General features: G+C 33.0%; 1 protein-coding gene across 5 annotated transcripts; it reads right to left on the bottom strand.

Annotated features, from left to right (window-relative positions):
* Positions 1-269: 269 nt before the first annotated feature.
* Positions 270-18,043, bottom strand: LOC107868177 (small nuclear ribonucleoprotein SmD3a). Of its 5 annotated transcripts, none has more exons than XM_016714784.2 (4): positions 17,580-18,043; positions 1,084-1,137; positions 814-870; positions 270-623 (listed from the first exon to the last, which is right to left on the bottom strand). In XM_016714784.2, exons 1-4 carry the CDS (start codon positions 17,667-17,669, stop codon positions 561-563), a joined length of 264 nt encoding a protein of 87 aa, XP_016570270.1. In that variant the 5' UTR covers positions 17,670-18,043; the 3' UTR covers positions 270-560. The 5 variants fall into 5 exon arrangements, with proteins under 5 accessions (XP_016570270.1, XP_016570271.1, XP_016570269.1 ...); XM_016714785.2 differs by having other exon boundaries at positions 17,607-17,884; XM_016714783.2 differs by having other exon boundaries at positions 1,084-1,140; positions 17,580-17,817.
* Between the last annotated feature and the right edge of the window lie 783 nt (positions 18,044-18,826).

The following is an 18,826-nucleotide window of genomic DNA, read 5'->3' on the forward strand; positions in this document are numbered from 1 at the left end:
GTACAATGCCTCCTTTGTTGGCTCCCATGTCACCACACGGGGGAACATGGAGATGTAAAAGAGGTGGTCCTATCAACTTGCTCCGACCTAGCATAACAAGCAAGGCACAGTTCTCTTGGATACCAACATCATAGAATTAAAAAAGAAAAAAAGAAAAAAAAAAACAGCAAAGATTAATTAAAAGATGTAAAACCAAGTCATCACTTGCAATAGGATACGACGTGGAAACTTCCAGCAGAACAATGTTAAGCCAACCACAAGAAGATGCCTTCCCTAAACAGATCATTTCCTTTAATATCTCTAACAATAACCAGATATCCGGGCTACACAGTCCCAATGAAATACTTGGGACATAATGAGAAATTGATCCGATCCACATTGCACAAGAGACTGGTAAACATCCTTGTATCAGTCATCTGGAATACAAAGTCAAGATCCTACGCTACGTGCTTCTAATAAAAATAATAAGACTAGCGACACAAGCTTAAACAGCAACTACTCGTGCACTATTACAATGAATTTACGAACACAAGAACCAGATACCGACCAGTTCGGGGAGATTATCTTCTTACTGGAGGCACAACACCTCGACCAGGTGCTGCTCCATGACCGGCAGCCTGTGCCTGCAAACAAGATGTTCATAATCAGGCATGTCTTTTCTCAAGAAAAAGCAGTACAACAGTTGGCAAGTGAAAATACAAATTAGTCTTGAAATCAAGTACAACAAACAGGAAAAGATTGTTGGCAAGTGAAAATACAAATTAGTCTTGAAATCAAGTACAACAAACAGGAAAAGATAGAAGAGGCACTTACTTTGGCTCGCATGGCCATAGCATGTTCACGTCCAACACCAAGTGATGTGCCTTTGCCCTTCAAAAAGTGAAATCAAACATAAGCAGAGCACATCACAGCAGAAATAAATATAAGATCAACACATAAGTAGCTTGATTCTGGCTTCTAGATGCTTGAACATGGGAGCATTCTTAAGCATATCAGGAATTATCGTGAATCTGGTGAAAATTAAACTTCAATAATGACCTTACCAGAAGCAGCACAAAATAATGGAAAAGGAGGACCCCATACCTGTCTTTGCTGCCTCGAATAAAAACATGTTCCAATTGTGACACCCTTCCAAACCTGCTTTAACCCACTTCAGCAATTAGAGTCACCAATATTGGAAAAATAAAGTAGAAGTTTGCTATACAATTTTTTTCCACACGTGTGACAAAACAGGAACAAAGTACTTTAGCTATGAAGGTGCACGATTCTATCAAACACCAAATAAGCCAGCAGCAGATGCTAACAAAATTTCCAACTATGTTGTCTTACAAAACCTCTTACAAAGTACATTAGTATTCCCAGAAATTACACAATGGGGCAAAAGTTCTGAGAGATATGCATGTTTTCTTCATTTGAACACAATAATTGCTGTCTTGATACATTTTCTTTTCACAAGCAATGACAGAATTTCCGAGACATGCACTATAGTGCAGGACTAACTTGTTTGGTATCCTGGTCCTTATATATCTCCTAATATACAATGCAAACAGAGTTCCATTAAAATCGGAACTGGAGAATCAAAAACAGGGAACATCAGACAACACACAAAAAGAGAGGGAAAAATGACAGCAGAAAAATATATGTTCAATAAAAACACAAACTCCAGATCTCTTCTTGTAATTCTACCACCAGCGCTAGACAACTGGTTCTGATATTATATCGTAAAGCCCAATAAATAGACAAAAGGGAACAAATGGAAACTTCCTGCCAAATGAACACTACTAAATTTTATACGTAATCTAAAATTCACCAAATGTATCCACCACCCTTTCGAATAATTTATTGAGTTCTCAGAAAAGAAAATTTTGCTCTATAGCTCATGACCACAAGGCCAACTTAGACCACTAGCAGAAATTACTAGAATGATGGTTAAATTTGTACAATAAACACATACCCCGTGTATTCCCACAAAGTGTGGGTTGTGGGGAGAATAAGGTGTACGCAATGCAGACCACTACCTCAGATGAAGTAGAGAGATTGTTTCTGATAGAAACTCGGCTCAGGACAAAAATAATATAAAAAGATCTAACAAAAGCAAAAAAAAAAAATGGAATTACAAGCCAATAGATAATAACAAAAACAAGAAACCAGCAGAGTAATACTATAAACTATCTATCCAAATTCACAAGCATAGCACTACCACTGGCATAGCTACAAACAAAGCACGCCTACCTACTAGCAAGGATGCACTACCACCTACTAACCCTCTACCCTAAATCGCGTCCTCCATACCTTCCTATCTAAGATCATATCCTCGGTAAGTTTTAGTTGCTCCATGTCATGTCTAATCACCTCCCTCAATATTCTTCGTCCTACCTCTAACCCACCTAAATCTATCCATAGTCAACGTCTCACACCTTCGTACTAGGGCATCCGTACACCTCCTCATCTCATGCCCAAACCATCTCACCTCACTTCTCACATTTTGTCTTCCACCAAAGGCACTCCCACCTTCTCTCAAATAATCTCATTTCGAACACTATCACTCTTAGTAAGCCCACACATCCATTGTAGCACCCTCATCTCTGCCACCTTCAACTTTTGGATGTGGGAGTTCTTCACTGGCCAACACTTTATTCCATACAACATAGCCGATTAGATTGTCACTCTGTAGAACTTGCCTTTAACTGAAGCTGTGATCAAAATGAGCTCTCCATCTATTTAAAATACCAAAGTATGTCATATATTTAAAAAAAATACCAAAATAGGCTAAACTCACATACTGTGAGTTTTTACCCTTTTCTTTTAACAAAAGTTTGGCAACAGCGTCAACTTTTACAAGAAAGTATAAAATCACAAAAATGTGAGTTATCTATTTCTATTTTACAAAGCTCACAAAAAATGTGAGTTATCCTATTTTATTTTATAATGTCAGTTATCTTTTTAATAAATCTCACATAATATATGAGTTACCTATTTTCCTTTTATAAAGCTCACATAAAATGTGAGTTATTTATTTAATATAAAAACTCATATCTTTCTTTATCGCGGTTTCCTCCCCCAATTCTCCTTAGAGAAACATCAAAACCCTACAAATCTGGTCCCTCAACACAAATTTTTGTTGATTCTCAATCAGTAGTCCAACGTGGTTGTAGTTCGGAGCTTGAAAATCGAGAAATTGTTGGTTCAAGTTAAAGTAATTTTCTGATTTTTAAAATTGTTGGTTCAAATCGTTTGTGGTTTAGTGAATGATAGTTATAATTGTTGTTTAGATTTTTCAGTTTATTACACTAATATCTCCAATGATTGTACTGTTTAAATTCATGTAAAAGAATTGCATACACTTGGTACTATTGTAAAGTAGATACAACCCTCATGATATACATTCGTATAACTTTTGATAGTTATTGTGGTTGTGCTAATTTTATTATTACTTTATTCCTTGTGATTACGGACCACTCGTTGCAACTACATTATTGTTGATACGTAGATATCTAATTAAACAGACCGAGTGGCGAGTGCCTTGTATTTGCCTATTGAATGTTGTTACTTAACTTGGCCATCTCAGTAGTTGGTATTTCATTTCCATTTGCCCATATACTGATCTTTTCTTTTCATTATTGAACTTCTCAAGAATGCTGAGTTAAGGTCTGCGTGAACTCTACCCTCCGTAGACCTTTGTGGGATTTTTACTTTGATCATTGTGATTATGCATCACTTGTTGCAAATACGTGATTATTGATATCTGATTAAATACACCGGATATCCTTTATATTTGCATTTTGAATGTAAGGAGGGTTCTATCTAGGGAGTGGGGAAGACCTACTATTGTCACATAATAGCAACTAGTAGTACAATTTAGATATATATTCATGTGTCTCAGTTATTTCCCCAACTGAACCGGGTGATTTCCAAATCAAGCCTTTTGTCACTGACTTGCACTTACTGCATTTTCAAAAACGCCTCTCCACCTCCACGAGGTAGTGGTAAGGTTTGCGTACACTCTACCTTCAAATGGTGTATTATAACTGTTGAACGTGGGAGTTGAATAACACTGCCTATACATTTTCATCTTCTACCATTAACTTAATTAGTCTTCACAATCAACTTTATCCTTCAATCGAATTATTAAACTAATTTTTTCATATTCTTGAACTTATATTAGCATTAACATAGATTCATGCATTCAGGATAGATATTACTCCTATAACTTCTTATTTATTGTGATTATTGATGACATGGCAAATGAGAGATCACTTTGAAATCTATATAATAAGTAAAAGGTTAGCATTAGTTGAAACTTTCTTTTCCTCCTCCTTCATTAACGTTCTTAGGTTGGTTCACAAAATACTTATGGAGTGAGGAGGTCCAACAATAACGGTTATGAATCAATGCTTAGGAGATTAGAATTAAAGTGAATCTCATTCTGTGTTAAGCAAGTTTTGATTTTTTTGGTTGATCAGTTAAACTTGGTGTATATGTGATAAATTACCTATTTACAAAGATTTTAATTATATCTACGGTAGCATTCATGTTAGCAATTGTAGTATGCGTACAAAATTTATTTAAGTGTAATATGAATGAATCCTTGTTTCTTTTATCATCGTTTCAGTAGGGGCGCACAACAAAAATTTACATAATTGAAGTTACTCCTATCGTTCATTACTATTAGTGAATAGTTGTCTTCTTGTCATTTGCATTTGTAGATGCATCACGAAAAGTGGTTTCTCTTTGCAAGTTAGATTTAATGTAACTAAAAATGTCATGTTATATATAATCTTATTGGCATGTAATTATGTTATGACTTCTTTCTTTGTTGAGTTAGTCACACAGTGTCAATATTTCTTATTTTTGAGAAACTTCATAATTACTTGTTATTTAATCTTAACATTATATTTTAACTTTACAATTATAATGCATATTCATAAGGGGATCACGTGCGTTCTCATAAACGAGTAAGGTAATACACCTTTTCAATTACTTGGAATAGGACAAATAAACTCTAAGTCATTTCATTCATCTTGTAACAAAAGAATTCATGCATACCTCAATTATTTCACTGGATATCTGTTATTTTCCACAGTCTGACCAATATTTAATATTATGTGTACAGATACATTATGCCACACATCTTGCACCCAGGCCCCATTGATGTTTCATTACTTACATTACAACGATTTCACAGGTCAGAGAACTTAAGAGAGGGCTATATTCATCCCACTGAGTCAGTGTTCGCAAAAGGTTGAGTCGACATGAGACATTTTTATAACCCCCACCCACGACCGCGTCATACATTATACATCGAGGGCGGGGTTATATGACATGGTAATTGCTAGTTTATGGTCAAATTGGATCTTGCCTATTCTAATGGTATTATGTAACCCCACCCTCGATATATAATGTATGACGCGATCGTGGGGCAGGGGGTTATAAAATGTCCCATGTCGACTCAACCTTCTGCAGACACATTGACTTAGTGGGATGAATATAGCCACACACACACCAATAAGTTGTTCAACTTGTGAGATCATTAATATTTAAGTAATGAAGCATCAACGGGGCTTGGGTGCAAGATGTGCGGCATAATGTATCCGTACACATAATATTGAATAATGGCCAGACTGTGGAAAATAACATATGGCCAATGAAATAACAGAGATATGCACAAATTCTTTTGCTATAAGATGAATGAAATAAAAAGAAATGAATTAAAGTTTATTTATCCTATTCCAGCTAATTGAAAGTGTACTACCACACTCGTTTCTGGGAAAGTGCGTTGCGCGTAAAACCCTTATCAATATGCACTATAATTTTAAAATTAAAATAAATTTATATTAAAAAAATATTTAGATTAAATAACAAGTAATTAAAAGGGTTTTTAAAAATAAAAAATATTGAAATTGTTAACTAACTCAACAAAGAAAGAAGTCATAACAGAATTATATGCTAATAATATTACATATAACATGACATTTTTAATTACATTAAATCTAACTTGCATAGAGAAATCACTTTTTGTGATACATGTACAAATGCAAATGACAAGAAGACAACTACTCACTTATAGTAATGAGCAATAAAAGTAACTTCAATTATGTAAATTTTTGTTGTGCACCCATACAAAAATGATGTTAAAAGAGACACAAATTCATTCAGATTACACTAAAATTTTGTATGCATACTACAATTAGCTAAAATGAATACTACAGTAAGTATAATTAAAAGCGTTGAAAATAGGTAATTTAACACATATACATCAAGTTCAACTGATTAACCAAAAAAATTAAAACTTACTTAACAAGGAAAGAGATTTACTTTAATTCTAATTGCCTAAGCATTAATCCATAACTGTTATTGTTGGACCTCTTCACTTCATATGTATTTTGTGAACCAACCTAGAACGTTAATGAAGGAGGAGGAAAATAGCCTTTGAACTAATGTTAACCTTTTACTTATTATATTAATTTTAAAATGATCTTTCATTTGACATGTCACTAATAATCACAATAAATAAAAAGTTATAGGAGTAATATCTATCCTGAATGCATCTACATTAATATTCATATACGTTCAATAATATAAAAAGGTTAGCTTAATAATTTGATTGAAAGATAAAGTTGATTGTATAGACTAAATTAAATTAATGGTAGAAGATGAAAATATATTGGCAGTGTTATTCAACTCCCACGTTCAGCAGCCATAATACACCATTTGAAGATAGAGTGTTCGCAGACTTTATTACTACCTCGTGGAGGTAGAGTGGAGTTTTCGAAAATGCAGCAAGTGCAAGTCAGTGCCAAAAGGAAGGTTTATGGTATTCTAAAGGGAGAAATTTTGACATTCTTGGGTATTCAAATGCTGATTATGTTAGTTTTCTAGTTGATATAAAAAGCACCTCTGGAAATCACCCGATTCAGTTGGGAAAATAACTGAGACACATGAATACATACATCTAAATTGTACTTGCTAGTTGCTATTATGCGACCATAGAAGGTCTTCCCACTCCCCAGATAGAACCCCTCCTTACATTCAAAATGCAAATATACAAGACATCTGGTGTGTTTAATTGAATATCTACGAATCAACCACCATCAACAATCACTTAGTTGCAACTATGATGCATAATCACAATTATCAAAGTAAAAATCCCACAAAGGTTATGGAGGGTAGAGTGCACGTAGATCTTACCTCAGCATTCTTGAGAAGTTCAATAATAAAAAAAAAAAAATCGATATATGGGCAAATGAAAATGAAATACCAACTACTCAGACGGCCAAGCTAAGTAACAGCATCCAAAATACAAATACAAGGCACTCACCACTCGGCAACAATAACATAGTTGCAACAAGTGGTTCGTAATCACAACTCATAAGGAACAAAGTAAAAATAAAATCAGTACAACCACAATGACTACCAAAAGTTATACGAATGTATATCATGAGGGTTGTATCTACTTTACAATAGTACCAAGTGTATGCAATGCTTTTACATAAACTTAAACAGAACAACTATTGAAGACATTAGTGTAATAAAGTTAAGTAAAGAAAAATCCAAATGATTTAAACCAACAATTTAAAAAAAAAAAAATAGAAAATTACCTCAACTTGAACCGCAATAATTTCTCGATTTTCAAGCACCAAACTACAACCACGTTGGACCACTGATGGAGAATCGACTAAAGTTTGTGTTGGGAGGACCATCGAAGTGGGGAATTTGTAGGGTTTTGATGTTTCTCTAAGATGAATTGAGTAAAGAAAATTGGGGGAGAAGATCCCTATAAGGAAAGACGAGTTTTTATATTAAATAGATAACTCACATATTATGTGAACTTTATAAAATAAAAATAAATAACTCACATATTAAGTGAGCTTTATAAAATAGAAATAGATAACTCACAGACTATGTGAGCTTTATAAAATAAAAAAAGATAACTCGAATTTTTTTTGAGTTTTGGAAAATAAAAATGGACAACTCACATTTTTTGTGAGCTTTATACTTTTTGTAAGTTGACGTCGTTGCCATACATTCCGTTTAAAGAAAAAGGTAACACTTACAAAATATGTGAGTTTAACATATTTTGGTATCATTTTTAATACATGGCATACTTTGGTATTTTAAATAGATGGAGGGCCCATTTTGGTCGCGGCTTCCCTTTTAAGTTTAGAAGATACCTTATTATCACACAAGACTCTAGAGGCGAGCCTCCATTTCAACCACCCTGCACGAATACAGTTAGTGATATCCTCGTCAATCTCTTCGTTCCCTGGATCATAGAACCAAGATGCTTGAAACAATCACTCTTCCAAAAGGCCTGAGAATCCAGTGAAACTGCCATATTAGCCTCATGCGAAATTTGTACAATAAATATTCCTTTATATTTTGGTTGGTCCTAAAAAGTCATTAAAAACCTTAGCACTTTAAAAGTATAACCTAAATACGCTCCACAATCACATTACATTATACACAGGAAATGAATGCCGAAGTCCAAGAGACCTCGAGCTCAAGAACATGAGTTTTCACAAAATATACAGATATACACAAGAAACTACACATCTACTTTTCTATAGGATATCGATCCCACATGGATGACAAAAGTTCAATTTACAACACATAAACATAAGTGAGCACATACATGTACTCATGATCATACTAATGCTTGACACGCTATATGACCATTGTTTGATATGAATATTACTTGCTAACAAACATTGCTAAGTTGGATTTTATTTGATAGTTGGAAACTTATCAAGAAGCCAATTGAGCAAAATGCAAGTGCAAGTTCTACATCTATGAAGAGAGTAACAGAGTAACAGGAGGATATCAGAACATTCCCGATAAAATCTCAACACATGATTGATAGATATTAAAAGCAAAAACTACGAGAATATGACTAGCACTACAACAAATACCAATTAGCTCAATCGAAATATTTCTTTTGATTTTGGATCTGTCGAGATACATAATTAGCTCTCCATACATACATAAATAGTTGAGATTTTTGTAATACTGTGAAAAAGTTTTCACTCAATTATATTCACAGAGAGGTTTTTCCTCAATATATACAAGATGTTATACAAAGTATAGTTGAATACAAACTCTCTAAGAGATAAACTATACAATTCTAATCAAATATAATTGCATAATATGTGACTAATATGGTGTCCTAACACTTTGTAAGGGTGGGGATTTTTATAAATATGGTAATTAAGGTGTATGTTTATGCTATTTTTCCAAAAGAAAAGACATAAAGGCACCATTGACGTTGTCCTGAATTTTCTAAAAGACACTTAAACTTTGCGGGTATTCTATTACCTCATGAAACCAGTTCTAACAATAACAAAAACACACTTCATGCTAAGTGCATGTGTCTCACCTCCTATTTATTAATTGTTTTCTACACGTTTAATAAAGGGTTGGATAAAAACCCAATTTCTTCACATTTTAACCCATTACACTCTCCATTCTCTTTTCATTCTCCGACGAATCTCACCGATAAAAAAATTCTACTATCGCCTCTCTTTTCTTTCTCCCGTGAATTCCACGACTCATTTCACTCTCCCCACTTTTTTGATATACTGCCTGTTTTTTCAATTTCAAGCCTTTCGATTTGTTTATTTCAAAATTTTCTTCTATTTCTTAACTTTACCGGCATAGTTATATTTTTTTATTTTTTCTCATATTTTAAAAGTAGAAAGTGGCATTAACTTTTTATCATAATGAATTTTAATCCAAATTTTGTTTCGTTTATATTTCAAGTTTTTTTTTGTTTTTCCCAATTTGGGTGCTCATATATACACTTTATTTTCAATTTTGATTGTCTTTAAGTTAGGTATTTGCACTATTTCTTTTCTTCGATTGTTGTGTTTGAAGTTGATATTGAGATCGATCTGTAGTAGAAAATTGATGGAGACGGACCACTAATCTAAATTTTTGAGATCTTGTGTAATTAATATAATTTCATAAATTCATTATATAAAGCTTTGTAAATTCTTTCTTTCTTCTTGTTTGGAGAAGACGAGTTGCTATCAATGGAGTTTTTGAGACTATTAATAGAAGTTTTGAAGCTGTAGAAAGAAGAAGAAAATTTCTAATGGTTATACTAGTCTAGGGGTAGAATTTAATGCCACGTGACAATTTTATACTGGTTTGGGAGTAGAATTTAACCATCCACGTGCCCCTTTTTCATTGACATTACACTTGCTCTAAAAATGCATCAAAGTTGTGTATTTATGTAGCTGAAATTAGTTTTGTGGGGTAATAGGACCCCCACAAACATTAAGTGTCTACTTGCAAATATGACACAACTTCAATGGTGATTTTATGTATTTTCTCTTTTTCCAATAAATAAATTAAAACAAACCAAAGAAATAGAGAGAAGGTACTTTGGCTGTGTAAGTGATGGTTTCGAGCTGGCAATTCAAATTATCTTCGCAGTCGAGCATACTTCCTTTGTAAAGCTCTCCACTCTTCATCTCAACAGTCACTATGTGTCCTGTTGCTTCGGGTACAAACTTCACTCACTATGTGTCCTGTTGCTTCGTGTACAAACTTCACTGGAATTCCTAAGCTACGACTCATCACTTATTATCCTTCTACAAACTTCGATTTGATTCTCCCTCTAGAACCTTCGATTCTCGAAACTTCTAGCTCTTTCCAATCATATGTTGTAGTGCTAGTCGTTTTCTCGTAGTTTTTGCTTTTAATATCTATCAATCATGTGTTGAGATTTCATCAGGAATGTTCTCTGATATCCTCTCGCTACTCTCTTCATTGATGTAGAACTTGCACTTGCATTTTGCTCAATTGACTTATTGATAAGTTTCCAAACTATCAAATAAAATCCAACTTAGCAATGTCTGTTAGCAAGTTGCTTCATTTTGCTTTTATTTTACATCAAATTTACCTTTGCTCCTATAAAGTAGTTAAAAAATGCATTTGGAGTCTGTAGATTGCTGCAAAGATCATAATCATATTTGTTCGGTTTTACCTTACCTTTCCTTTAGAAAATTAATCATGTTCATTAATAACTTTGAAAAGTGAGAGGTAGTTTATGTAGGTTGAGCTGCATCTGTCAATAATGAGACAACAGCAGAAACAAGAAAACTGAACAGTACATTCAATATACTCTTCGTGTTCCTGAATTCCCTAATTTTGTTAACAGTCGATAGTCCCCCACTCCCCCTGATGTGATGTATTGTTTGTGATATATGTACAGCTGATGAATCAAAAACTTAAAAAGAAGAAAAAAGCATAGAAGATCGAGTGGAGACACCTTACCAAAGAACTGAATGTCTCATCTCCTATATATATTAAGATAAAGCATGGAGTGCTTGAGTAATAGCATATAATTACCTAGTGTACGGATGTGGTTAATGGGAGGAAAAATTTACACGGGGAAGATGTGAAATCCAGGGGAAATAGCATGATCATGTTCCCATTGAAGAACAAGCAAGTCATTTATTCCAATAGCTACATAAACATCATTATTTTCTGCACCATTGTTGCTTATTGTAGTACTCATGCTATCTTGATCTCTGATCTCTTCGATTTCCCCAGACATGTGTTTCTATAAATCTTGAATATAGCCGGTAATAATGATGCTAGTTGTTCTAAGTTCTTGTCCCTCTTCTAGTTTCCATATCTTACCAACAGTCCAAATTGGGGAAAACAGTAGAAGAGAACAAGACTAAATGCTTAAAGAAGAATAATGGTTGTCGTTATCAAAGAGACTAGCAAATTTAAAAAAAAAAAAAAAAGTTATATGATTTTTTTGTCAAGATCTGCAGGGTCCTTAGAAATGTCATATTCTAAGTAAAAACTATATTCTGGACCATATCATTCTAAGTATTTCTCCTTGGACATCAACTTTTTTTTCATGTGGAAAAGCTTGCTAGGACTATATCATTATGTTGTGACAATGCAAGTCAATTTCTAATAGTCGCACTCATTTGATTTTCTCTCTCTCCTTTTCTCATATCTCATGATCTGTTTTGTCAGAATTGTCACTTCCCATTAGGGCTGGCAACGGAACCGGAACTTTTCGTTCCATTCTTATAGTGACGTTTCCGATTGATTTCTGGTACCGGTAACGACACGGTTCGGTTGGTTCCAGTTTACTGGTACCCAATTGTCCGGAAAAGGATACCGGTCCGAACCTACGAAAAATTTCGGTATTTTCGGTTTGGGTTGACCGGTTCCGGTATCGGTTGACCGATTTTTAGTCCGTAACTTTTAAAATTTGGCCTTTTAAAAAAAAAAAAAAAAAAGGGTGGTTTGCAACGGCTTTTTTGCCCATTCCACTCCACCCGTTATTCCCCCCCCCCCCCCTCCACACACACACCTTCCAATTACCCTCCACCACCCTTTAAAATTTTTATTATAAGTATACTTCATTTCAATTATTTTTTTCACACAAATATTATCAATTTTCATACTCTCTTAATATTCTCTCAAATTCTCTCTAAATATTTCTAGTTTTATTATATTAGTTGAACACTTGAAGTTGAGGATTCATTTATTATATTAGTTGGAGTTGAAGATTTTTTTGAAGATATTATAAGCTTCAATTATCATCTTTTAATTCCGACATTTGTTATACGTCTGCTTTTACGCAGGCGTTCGGTATATTCGTTCCAACTTTAATCTCTTTTTATTTACGCTAATTATCTATATTTTTTATTTTTAGTATCTACATTTATTTACGAACATCAATTTGTATTTGTATTGCTTGTTTTAATATTTTATTTTGAAATATGGATTTTGAAAAAAATAGTAGTGGTAAAAAATCAAATTTTGGTAAGGTCTTTCGTAGAAATAAAAAAAGTAAGGCTAGTACTAGTTCATTACCGGCTAGATTTAATGAAACTTCATTATCACAACCTAATGGTTTCGATGTGGTATCGGTATGGAATTAGATAATGAGACCCTGAATAGGCGTTATAATAATTTTGAGGAAGACTTACCAGAGGAAGATGATATAGAAGAACAAGAATTAGGTGATACCCCTACCCCTACTAGTCCGGTTACGGAATTACCGAAACACGGTGAAGAACTGTCCCCTTTACCTAGAAAATGGGCCAAAGGTACCGAACATACTAAAAGGTCTTTAGTTTGGAAATTTATGGAGCATGATAGGGTAAAAAGTACTGCTAATTACAATAAATGCAAGAATGTTTTTAAACATTTGACTGGGAGGGGGGGGGGGGGAATGGCGGGACAGGATTGCTAACTTCGCATTTGATGAGATGTAATAAAGAATTTATTCGTCTAAAAAATGAGGCTAAGGCAAAAAAAGATGGTACAACATTTGTACAATGAATCTGTAGGAGGTAATAAGGTTCAAACATGTTTAGACATGTTTAACCCGGTTGAAACAAGTTCATCCTCGACATATAGTGAAGATGTAGATAGAGAAGAATTACCGAAAATGGTTGTTGTTATGGGTTTGCCTTTTAGTTTTCCTTCGCATCCTGGTTTTATTCATTATATTCAACGAGTATATAATCCCTCTTTTAAAGGTTTTTCACGAAATACAATTAAAAATGATATTTTTAAATTTCAAGCTGAACATTGTCATTTTCTTCGTTGCTTATTTGATAAATTTGATGGTAGAACATCTGTTACTTCTGATATGGGTACTAGTGTTGTCGGTAATGATTATTTTACTCTCACGGCTCATTCGATTGATCACGATTGGAACATGCAAAAAAGAATTATTGCTTATAAATATGTCGATGAGTCTAAAACCGGTATGTATATAGCTAATACAATAGCGGAGAGCATGAAATATTTTAGATTTATTGGTAAACCTATGGCATGCACATTAGATAATGCTTCTAATAATTTGAAAGTTATTGACGAGTTAAAAACTAGATTATATTTAATGTATCAAGATCAATTTCATGTTAGATGTTCTGTACATATTTTAAATTTGATAGTACATGATGGTATTCATTTGTTTGGAAATGGTTGTCTTAAAGTGCGAATTGCTTGTAGTTCTATGTTTAAAAATAAAAAAAAGGTTGTAATAGATGATTTTAAACGTAAATGTGAACAATGTGGCCTTCCATATAGAAAAATTCCAAAAGAAATTCCTACTAGATGGAATTCTTTGTTTCAAATGTTTGAAGTTGTTGTTATATATCGTAAACCTATACAATTAGTTTATAATTCTTATAATGAGGATGTTAATTTAATGCTAGATGAAGATGATTGGACTGAAGTAGAAGAACTTTGTAAATTTTTGAAAACTTTTTATCAAGCTACGAACACAGTAGCTGCTCAATATACTCCAACTATTTGTTCTGTTTTAGTAACTATTACTGCTATTTCTAAAGTACTTGTTGAATATAAAAAAATATGTCCTAACAAAGAGGCAATTGAAGCTATGATTGAAAAAATTTAAAAATATTATTTTCCTATTCCACAAATTCTTTTAACAACTAATTTATTAAACCCATTTTATAAAGAACATGGTACAGTGATGTTGGTTAGAAAATTATACAACAATTTAGAAATTGGACTTCATCAAAAGCCATCAGTTGAAACTTGTTGTGCTAGCATAGTATCTACAGCTAGGAGTTTATATAACTTGTATCATGTTATGGAACAAAATATTGGGCCGATTGAACCTCCTAGTTCTAGACGTAGATATGATGATTTAGATGACGAGATGGGCGAAGAACTTGGTCTTCAATGTTGTAGGAGTAATGATTTTGATTCGTATCTTTCGCAAGACCGGGAAAATATTAGAGATGAAACTGGAAAACAACAACTTTTATCGTGGTGGAAGACCCGGATCAGATAATTTCCAAAACTTTCAAGGATGGTTCGAGATTTGTTATCAGCTCAAGCTTCTTCAATTGCTTCGGAGCAAGTTTTCAGTGCAGGAAGATTTATAATAGGAGATCATCGGTATTCGTTATCAAGGGATAGTTTGAAGATTTCGGTATTATTTAGAGATTGGATCAATGCCGAATGAAGAAATTTTGGGCTCCCCAAATTACCGCCCCATATTGAAGACAAAATAGATGAAATTTTTGAGGAAAATAGTGATGATGGAATGGAAGCAATGAAGGAACAAGGAAATAGACCAATTCCGGAGGATTTATCCGTCGAAGAATTAGAAAAGTTACGCCAAAAAAATTATAGACAATTTAGATATTAATAAGATTCTACAATAGAAATCTAATTCACACAGAACCCTTCCTAGAAGGTGGCTGCGTAGATTAGATTTACATTTAATATCTTTATAATAAATGTACAACGTAGGAAATTTGAATAAATATAACGGCTATTCTCCTAATTTTGTTTTAAATTTTCTCTTTTATTTGTTGCAATTATGAAAAAATAATATTATATTAAGTATTTAAGTTTATCTTCTTAAACTTACTAAAAATATTATATTAACATATATTTTTTAAGTTAAAATTTAAAACCTTTTACAATAATTAAAACTTAAACTTATTATAAAAAAGTTAATAAATTATATAAACTATATAAGTTAAAATATATATAACTTATATACTAATATCATTATGTTTTAATTTAAATTAAAACTTTAAAAAAAAAAAAAAAAAACTGGTACCAGCGGCGATATTCCGATAACGTTCCGGTATCATTTTGGTCTATTCCGGTTCCACACCGGTAGCTAGCGGACCGGTCCGAACAAGGGAAATTTTTCGATTTTGCGATTCTGGTAACTCCGGTTCTGACGATATAAAACGGTAATGAGGTTCCGGTACCGTTCCGGATCCGGCGGTTCCGGTTCCGGACCGTTGACAGCCTTACTTCCCATGCTTAAAGGGTAACCCGGTGAACTAAAACTCCTACTATGTGCAGGGTCCAGGAAAGGGCCCACCACCACAAGGGTGTATCTATAATATTGTTAATCATATTGATTTATTTGTTTGTGACACAGAAGCGCCAGTTCTAGTGTCCAACAGAACCCATACTCCATACTGATCTGTTGTCTCATTATTTATAGATGCAGCTTAACCCATATAAACTACCGCTCAGTTCTCAAAGTTACTAATAAACATGTTTAATTCCCTAGAGGTAAGATAAAATTGAACAGATATGCTTATAAACTTTGCAGCATGCTATAGACTCCAAGTACATTTTTAAATAACTTTATAAGAGCAATGGAAAATTTGATGGAAAAAAAAAAAAGCAAAATGAAACAACTTGCTAAGAAACATTGCTAAGTTGGATTTTATTTGATAATTGGAAACTTATCAAGAAGCCAATTGATTAAAATGCAAGTGCAAGCTCTACATCAATGAAGAGAGTAACAAGAGGATATCATTCATGATGAAATCTTCAACACAGGATTGATAGATATTAAAATCAAAAAGTACGAGAATACGACTAGCACTACAACAAACACCAATAAGCTCAATCGAAACATTTTTTTCGATTTTGGATCTATCGAGATACATAATTAGATCTTGCTTGATACATACATAATTAGTTGAGATTTTTGTAAACTTTGTAAGGATGTGTATAAATATGATAAGTTAAGGGCGTATGTTTATGTTATTTTTCCAATAAATAAACTAAAACAAAACAAAAGAGAGTGAGAAAGGGTACTTTTGGCAGTGTAAGTGATGGTTTCGAGCTGACAATTCCAGTTATCTTTGCATGCGACCATACTTCCTATGTAAAGCTCTTCACTCTTCACTTCAACAGTTACTATGTGTCTTGTTGCTTCATGTACAAGCTTCACTGGAATTCCTAAGCTATGACTCATTGCTTTATTATCCTTCTACAACCTTCGATTCGATTTGATTATCCTTCTAGAACCTTCGATTCTCGAAACTTCTAGCTCTTTCCAACTCCAATGGAAGATTTCGGAACTTGTGTATATATAGTCAAAACACCATTTGAAATTTGGAGCAGGCACAGGAGGTAAAATTAGGTTATAAAATTATGAAGTCAAATTTATTTAAGTTTGGATTGATTAGTCATCGGTTTATTTATTAGCTTAGTTCACTTTAACATATAGAAGTTTTGACTGATTAGTCATATCCTCCTGTTACTCTCTTCATTGATGTAGAACTTGCACTTGCATTTTGCTCAATTGACTTTTTGATAAGTTTCCTACTATCAAATAAAATCCAACTTAGCAATGTTTGTTAGCAAGTTGTTTCATTTTGCTTTTTTTTTTCAATCAAATTTTACTTTGCTCTTATAAAATAATTAAAAAATGCACTTGGAGTCTGTAGCCTGCTGCAAAATTCATAAGCATATCTATTCAGTTTTATCTTACCGAGAATTAAACATATTCAGTAGTAACTTTGAGAATTTAAAGGTAGTTTATATAAGTCTAGCTGCATCTGTCAATAATGAGACAACAACAGAAACAAGAAAATTGAACCAGTATATTCACTATACTCTTCATGTTCCTGAATTCCCTAATTCTGTTAATAAATCGATAGTCCCCTACTCCCCTGATGTGATGTCTTGTTTGTGATATAGGTACAGCTAGATGAATCAAAAACTAAAACAGAACAAAAAAAAACATAAAATTGACCTTACCAAACATTGGGGAAAAAAAAAACAAGAGACAGAGAAGGTACTTTGGCAGTGTAAGTGATGGTTTCGACCTGGCAATTCCAGTTATCTTCGCATTCGACCATACTTCCACTGTAAAGCTTTCCACTCTTCATCTCAACAGTCACTATGTGTCCTGTTGCTTCGTGTACAAACTTCACTGGAATCGGTGCCGGCTCAATCCGTCTAAGGCCTCCAAATTTGAGGACTCATTTTTTTTAATCAATAATAGATTATAGGATTTTATTAAAAAAATATTAAATATTATTTATAGAAAAAATAAACTTATAATATAAAAATAAAGAATTTTAATGTATTTAAAGTATTTCTCAAGAAAAATTAAATGCATTAGTAATATTAATAAAAAAAAATATTAGAAAAAATTGACTATAATATTTATAACTTTGCATTTTAGAATTTAAAATATAGATTTTATAAAAAAAATTAATTTTTCTTAAAAATTTAAGACCTTCATTTGATTTTTGTCTTAGACCCTAGCTACGACCCATCCCTTGTTATCCTTCTACAACCTTCGATTCGGTTATCCTCCTAGCACCTTCGATTCGATTCTCGAAGCTTCTAGCTCTTTCCAACTCCGATGGAAGATTTCGGAACTTGAGTATATATACTCAGACACCATTTGGAATTAGGAGTCGGTGGAGGTGGTAAAATTAGGTTATAATTATAATGTTAAATTCGCTTTATAGCTTTGTTTATTTAGCATATTGAAGTTTGGATTGATATTTATTTCAAATTAATTTGTGAAATATCTTATCAAATGATTGTTAAAAAGATTTTTTTTAATTTCATATGTTTTCATATACTGATTTAGTTTAGTGTATGTGCTTTACACGTATATCTCATGTTAATAAGTAAAATTATACTCCATGCAAGAAAAATAAAATTATTTAAAAGTAGTAACACAATGACAATAACATATCTAGTGTAGTCGTATAAGTAGAGAATAAAATGTACGTAGATCTTGTCATTTTTTTTGTGAAACCCTTATCTCTGTGATGTAAAAAGATATTTTTCCCTCAAATAGAGGATAGAATGTACAGAACTTACCTTTTTTTTTGTGAGACGCCTACCTCTATGAGGTAAAGAAACTATTTTCGCTAGATTTTCAACTCAAAAGAAGTGAAATCAAAACAAAATTAAACCAGTAAAGTTATTAATGCTTGTGGAAGCAATGATCTCATATGACTACAAAATCATAGATTGTTTTTAATAGATTCCCGACTCAAAAGAAATGAAATCAAAACTAAATTGA

This window comes from Capsicum annuum, chromosome 4 (genome assembly GCF_002878395.1).
Source record: "Capsicum annuum cultivar UCD-10X-F1 chromosome 4, UCD10Xv1.1, whole genome shotgun sequence".
NCBI classification, from domain to species: Eukaryota; Viridiplantae; Streptophyta; class Magnoliopsida; order Solanales; family Solanaceae; genus Capsicum; species Capsicum annuum.